At 43.5% G+C, this 6,811-nt stretch overlaps 1 protein-coding gene and 1 pseudogene across 1 annotated transcript in view; one reads left to right on the forward strand and one right to left on the reverse strand.

Moving 5' to 3' along the window:
- Positions 1–6,811, forward strand: part of FARP2 (FERM, ARH/RhoGEF and pleckstrin domain protein 2) — a 126,272-nt gene that overhangs the window by 67,866 nt on the left and 51,595 nt on the right. Inside the window, 1 exon segment of the mRNA XM_012810404.2 lies at positions 2,175–2,270. Coding sequence (XP_012665858.1) covers positions 2,175–2,270 — 96 coding nt within the window.
- On the reverse strand, positions 6,085–6,605 carry LOC100946336 (annotated as a pseudogene).

Genomic DNA, 6,811 nt, shown 5'->3' on the forward strand with positions numbered 1-6,811 from the left:
CTCCCAAGTAGCTGGGACCACAGGCGCCCACCACAACCCCCGGCTGTTTTTTGGTTGCAGCCATCATTGTTGTTTGGCGGGCCCGAGCTGGGGATTCGAACCTGCCACCTTAGGTGTATGTGGCTGGCACCTTAGCCGCTTGAGCCACAGGCGCCGAGCCTGTTGGTTAGGATCTTGTTGAATATTTTCACATCAACATTCATTAGTGATATTGGTCGGTAATTTTCTTTCTTTGTTGGGTCTTTTCCTGGTTTGGGGATCAAAGTGATGTTTGCTTCATAGAATGTTTTGGATATTATTCTGTCTTTTTCTATCTTTTGGAAAAGGTTAAGTAGTATAGGTACTAGTTCCTCTATAAAGGTTTGAGAGAATTCTGACATGAAGCCATATGGTCCCGGGCTCTTCTGTTTAGGGAGATTTTGTATAGTTGATGCTATTTCAGAACTTGACATAGGCCTGTTCAACATTTCCACTTCATTCTGGCTAAGTCTTGGGAGGTGGCGTGCTTCCAAGCCTTCAGGGATTCCTATAAGACAAATATTAGCTTTCTTTGAATTATCCCAGAGCTCTCCGAGAGAGTGATCCATTTTTGCTTTCCATTTCTCTTCATCCTTGTGTGCTTGGGAACATTCAGAAGCTTTGTCTTCAATGTCAGAGATCCTTTCTTCTGCCTGGTCCATTCTGTTACGGAGGGATTCTACCATATTTTTCAGATCTTTGAGGGCTGCAATCTCTTGCCTCAGTGTTTCAAAATCTTTGGTCATTTTATCTTTGAAATCACTGAATTCTTGAGAAATCTTTTGAATAATTTCTTGAGACATCTTTTGAATCATTTCTTGAAATTCTAATTCCCTCCTCTCTTCCATTCTGTTAATCTTATTTGTTATCCAAATTCTGAACTCAATTTCTGACATCTCAGCCATCTGTTTATGGATGGGATCTTCAATTGCATCTGCCCCATCCTTCCTTGGGGAAGTTGATCTATTCTGGTTATTCGAATTACCAGAGTTTTTCCGCTGATTCCGCCCCATGCTGAATTTACACCATGTGAGGACCGTACCAGAACCTTTCAGTCAGCGGCCTCCACTGGAGAAGATGCCAGCTTCCTCTGGTTGCCCAGAGAGGCAGAGCATGTCTGTCTGGAAGAGCCTGAGGGGTATGAGCCTTGTTGTTCCCACTGCTGTAGTTGCTGCTCTTCGCCTCGGGGTACCGCTTTTCTAGTGTGGTTCCCTCTCAACTGACCGTCCTCTCTCATAGTTCTTGGGCAACTGGTCAGGGATGCCAGGAGCATACAGCTCTGGCAATTCTGGGCACACCCGGAGCTGGGGACTCTTCCGCAGCTGCCTGCAGGTCATGCATGGCTCTAGCAAGCAGTTCTTGGCCCACCTGGAGTTGGGGATTCCTCTGCTGCCGCCCACAGGGCACGCAGCTCTAGCAAGCAGTTCTGGGCCCAACCAGAGTGAGGGACTCCTCCACCAGCCCCCATGGGGCACACGTGGCTCTAGCAAGCAGTTCTGGGCCCACCCGGAGCTGGGGACTCCTCCACCGCTGCCCACAGGACACGCACGCACTAGCAAGCAGTTCTGGGCCTGACCAGAGCCAGGGACTCTTCTGCCAGCTCCCTCAGGGCCCTCATGGCTCTAGCAAGCAGTTCTGGGCCCACCCGGAAAAGAAAAAAAAAAAAAAACATGGCCAGGAACAAAGCCTCACGCCTGTAGTCTTAGCACTCTGGGAGGCCGAGGTGGTGGATTGCTTCAGCTTAAAAGTTCAATACCAGCCTGAGCAAGAGCTCTGAGACCCCCATCTCCACTGAAAATAGAAAAACTGAGGCAAGAGGATTGCTTGAGCCTGAGTTAGAGGTTGCTGTGAGCTATCATGCCACAGCACTCTACCCAGGGTGACAGCGTGAGACTCTGTCTCAACCAAAAAAAAAAAAAAGGACAAAAAAAATTATGATAAAGCTTTATCAAGGAAATCAAGTTATCTTTCTAAAATAGATTAATATGTTTAGTTATTGACACTTACTCAGTCATTCTAGATACTATATAGTGGTAAAATAACAACAGTGGGCTGCTGTTTGTCAAGGACATAATTTGAATATTCTCTCTTTCATGAGAAAGGGATGTGTATGTAGGTTGCAGATGTGCTACAAATGACTCTCTCCTGAATTTCAGGGGACCACCAAAATCAACACCTTCAACTGGTCTAAGGTTCGTAAACTAAGCTTCAAGAGGAAACGGTTTCTTATCAAACTCCATCCAGAGGTTCATGTAAGTATTATTTTGAACAGTTAAAGAATTTATTGGCTCAGCCCACATTGCTCAGTGGTTAGGGTGCCACCCACATACACAGGGGCCCAGCAGGTTTGAACCCAGCCCAAGCCTGCTAAACAACAATAACAACTACAACAACAACAAAAAATAGCCAGGCATTGTGGCCAGTGCGTGTGATGCCACAGCATTCTACCAAGGGCGACGTAATGAGACTCTGTCTCCAAAAAAAAAAAAGAGTTTATTGTGCTGGTCTATCGAGCATTTTTATCAAGCTACTTTGTAAATCATTTCACCGTACCACACACAAGAATTTAAGGACAGCCTGCCCTACTGGTCACAATAACCTTCTCCAAGAACTTTGTCGCCCATATCCCTGAGCACCACCTCTGGGATTTCAGGCTCAACAGGTTTCATTGTCTGACAGGCTTCCAGGGGCCATTGGTTATCACAGCCTCCTTGTTTTATAGGTAACAAAGTAAAAAACAAATTGTTTTTTTGTTTTTGTTTTTTTTTAAGAGACAGAGTCTCACTTTGTCACCCTTGGTAGAGTGCCATGGTGTCACAGCTCACAGCAACCTCCAGCTCTTGGGCTTAGGTGATTCTCTTGCCTTAGCCTCCCAAGTAGCTAGGACTACAGGTGCCCGCCACAACGCCCGGCTCAGAGAACAAATTGTTTAATAAAGTACTCAAAATATCTGAAGCCTATAGCAAGTTAGTGTGAGAGCTTTGAGGTGAGGGGCAGCCCCAGTACTCTCCTGGGTCTTTGACTCAGAAACTGATCTCCTCGGAGCTCTAATTGAAAAGGCTTGATTATCAGGAAATAAATATTCCTTTCTTTAGAGATTACCAGCCAATACAAATTACATATGAATTTACTGAAGTGAGTAACAATTTTTTTAAAATGCCTAAATAGTCTGATGTTTGGGAAAATAATGACTTCAGATTATTCAAAGATGTTCAGATCGTTAACATTTCTATTGTACAAAGGAGTTAAATAAAAAGTACATCAACTGAGCCACTGTGGGCCTGGGGCTTAAGAGACAGCAGTGCCTGCACCAGCCCAGATGCACTGTGGGTTGAAGGGGATTTAAAGCACGTGGGCGCCAGTGGGAACAAAGGCTTTGCCCAGCTCTCGAGGGCTCTTAGCAGTTCGAGCAGCATGTATGTATGCTTTCCTTTGACAGAAAGCTTGAAAGAATGGCTTATGATTCAGATAACATACAAAGTGCAAGTAAAAGGATGTTTTTTTCTTCATGAGTAAAAAAATTGTTTCTTGCAGTTATTCAGAGAAGGTAAGTGTTTTAGGAAAATCCCAGGACATTAGAGAAAAACCTCGGTCCAAGATGAGTTAGAGATGAGAGACCAAATGACTCAGACCAGCCCAGCTCAGCGAGTTAGATGCCTTTGTTGGAGGTTTCTGACACAGGACACTTGCTCCTGAGCAGCACAGGGTCTCTCCAGAGAGTAAATCCCACACAGCCCACCTGTTTTGTCACCCTGAACCCTTTCCCTGTGAGCGAAACTCAGAGCTCTTTCCCTATGTTACCGCGTGTTCACATATGAGACATCACGCCTGCCAGTGTAATCGTCCTTGCCTTTGGATAACCCATGTATTGCTGATGATCATATAATTACTTCCTGAGCAGAGTTTAGTGTTACAATTAGCTAAGAGGTCCTATAGGACAGTTAAAGCAGTTAGGGCTGGTGTAAGCCTGTTGCCTCAAGGAAGTATTAAGACATCTCTTGTGCCCTACAGTTACCTTTGGTATTTGCTTAATCTCTTTTGTAACAACTCTGAGCACTCCAAGTTAACACTAGCCTACCTTCCTATGTGGTAAAGAAGGTATATTTTTGCCTCAATAGGGAAAGAAGAGAATTATTGCTCAATTCACCAAAGCAACTATGAATTGGAATAGTAGGGCATTTCCCAGCTCAGAATGTATTTGTATCTGCACTTAGCAAAGTTACATTTTAAATCTCCACTTATATTTTTAAGACGAAAGTAGGGATCAAAGTATTATAGTATTTCTGGAAAATAATTTGGTGAGATACATCAGAAGGTTGAAAACTGTATATTGTGTTCTGTGCTAGAGTATTCATGGCAAAAAAAAAAAAAACCCACACATTGTTCTTTGGGCTCAGAATTCCATTTCTAGGAATTTATCCTAAGGAGTAACTATGGGAGAAGATGCAGTGGTTCCTCCATAATATTCTCAAGCCTGAAAACTGCATGTCCTGGACATCAGAGCATCCTAGATTTCTTTTTTTATTTTGGATTAATATAAAAGTACATATGATTGGCTTACATTGTTTGCATTTGCTAGGTAGCATCTGAGGTAGTTGAGTCCTTCACCCAGAAGCTGTGCCATATACCCCTACATTGTACCTGTTGGGTAAGAGCTTACCGAACTCCATTCCTCCCTCTCCCCCTACTTAAATTTAATTGTGTTTTTCTCTCGTGAGGGCATATAATGGTTCTTCTAGTTCCTAATTAGTATTGAGTACATAGGATGTGTGCTTTTCCATTATTCAGATACTTTACTAGGGAAAACATTCTTTAACTCCTATCTAGATAAATACAGAAGATGTAAAGTCTCCATCATTCTTATAGCTGAATAGGTATTCCATGATATACATAGACTACAGTTTATTAATCCATTCCTGGGTTGATGGGCACTTGGGTTGTTGCCATATCTTTGTGATTGTGAATTGAGCTGCTATAAACATTCAAGTGCACTTGTCCTTGTGATAAAATGATTTTTTTTGTTTTGAGACAGTCTCACTTTGTCACCCTTAGTAGAGTGCTGTGGTGTCATAGCTCACAACTCAAGTTGTGAGGCTCAAGTGATTCTCTTGCCTCAGCCTCCCAAGTAGCTGGGACTTCAGGCATCCAGCTATTTTTAGAGACAAGGTCTCACCCTTGCTCAAGCTGGTCTTGAACCTGTGATCTCAGGACAATCCTACAGGCGTGAGCCACCGAGCCTGGCCAAAATGACTTTTTTCTTCTGAGTGGATACCTAGTAATGGAAATGTGGAATGTCTACTTTTAGCTCTTTGAGGATCCATCACCCTTCTCTCCAAAGAGACTATATTAGTTTGCACTCCTACTAGAAGTACAAGATGAAAACTCCCTTCTCTCCACATCCACACCAGCACCTTCAACTTTGGGACTTTGTGATGTGGGCTGTTCTCACTGGAGTTAGGTGATATCTCAGGGTGGTTTTGATTTGCATTTCTCTGAGGATTAGGGACGATGAGCACTTTTTCTTGTGTCTGTTGGCCATTTGTCTTTTTAGGAGAAGGTTGGTTCACGTCTCTTGCCCAGTGATTAGTTGGGTTGTTAGCTCTTTTCTTGATGATTTGCTTGAGTTCTTTGTAGATTCTGGTTATTAGCCCTTTGTCAGATTCTTAACATGCACATGTCTTCTCCCATTCTGAAGATTGCCTGTTTGCTTTGTTTATTGTGTCCTTATCTGCACAGTTTTTAGTTTTTGAGCTTGATCAGATCCCAATTATTTATTTTTGTCATTGCTGCTATTACCAGTGGGGTCTTCTTCATAAAATCTTTCCCCAGCCCAGTTTCATTAAGAGTTTCTCCCACACTTTCTTCTAGAATTTTCATGTCTTAGATTTAAATCTTTAATCTAGCATGAGTTAAGCTTTATAAGTAGTGAGAGGTGCAGGTCCAGTTTCAGTCTTTTACATGTGGCTAACCAGTACCTCCAGCACCACTTATTAAATAGGAATTCTTTGTTGTTGTTGTTTTTATAGTGAAAAGTTATAAATTTAGAATTAGCCAGCTGGACTTGGTTTAGATGATCCCAATTTTGTTGGCAACATCCAAAGCATCATAATCAGGAGCCAGTTGAACATATAAGCCTTCTTCTTCAGGCCTGATCAGGGTGTTGACCTTGGCCACATCAGTGTCACAGAGCTTCTTCACAGCCTGTTTGATGTGGTGCTTGTTGGCTTTGACATCCACAATGAACACAGATGTGTTGTTGTCTTCTATCTTCTTCATGGCAGACTCGGTGGTCAGGGGGAACTTGATGATGGCATAGTGGTCGAGCTTGTTTCTCCTGGGAGTGCTCTTCCAAGGATATTTGGGCTGCCTCCGGAGCCTCAGAGTCTTTGGCTGCCAGAAGGTGGGTGATGTGCCGATCTTCTTTTTTTTGTGGCTGTGGATGACTTTTAGCACTACCTTCTTGACCTTTAATGCCTTTGCTTTGGCTTCAGCTTTGGGAGGGGCAGGAGCTTCCTTCTTCACTTTTGGTGCCATCTTGTGAAAAAGGTAAAGGAATTCTTTGGCCACACAGGTAGTTCATGCCTGTAATTCTAGCACTCTGGGAGGCTGAGATGGGTGGATGGCCTGAACATAAGAGTTGGAGACCAGACTAAGCAAGAGTGAGACACTGTCTCCAAAAAAATAGCCAAGTGTGTCTCGGCGCCTATAGCTCAACCAGCTAAGGCACCAGCCACGTACACCTAAGGTGGCGGGTTCGAATCCCCAGCCCGGACCCGCCAAACAACAATGACGG

This window comes from Otolemur garnettii, unplaced genomic scaffold, assembly GCF_000181295.1.
Source record: "Otolemur garnettii isolate 467f Iridium unplaced genomic scaffold, OtoGar3 scaffold00133, whole genome shotgun sequence".
Classification (NCBI taxonomy): Eukaryota; Metazoa; Chordata; class Mammalia; order Primates; family Galagidae; genus Otolemur; species Otolemur garnettii.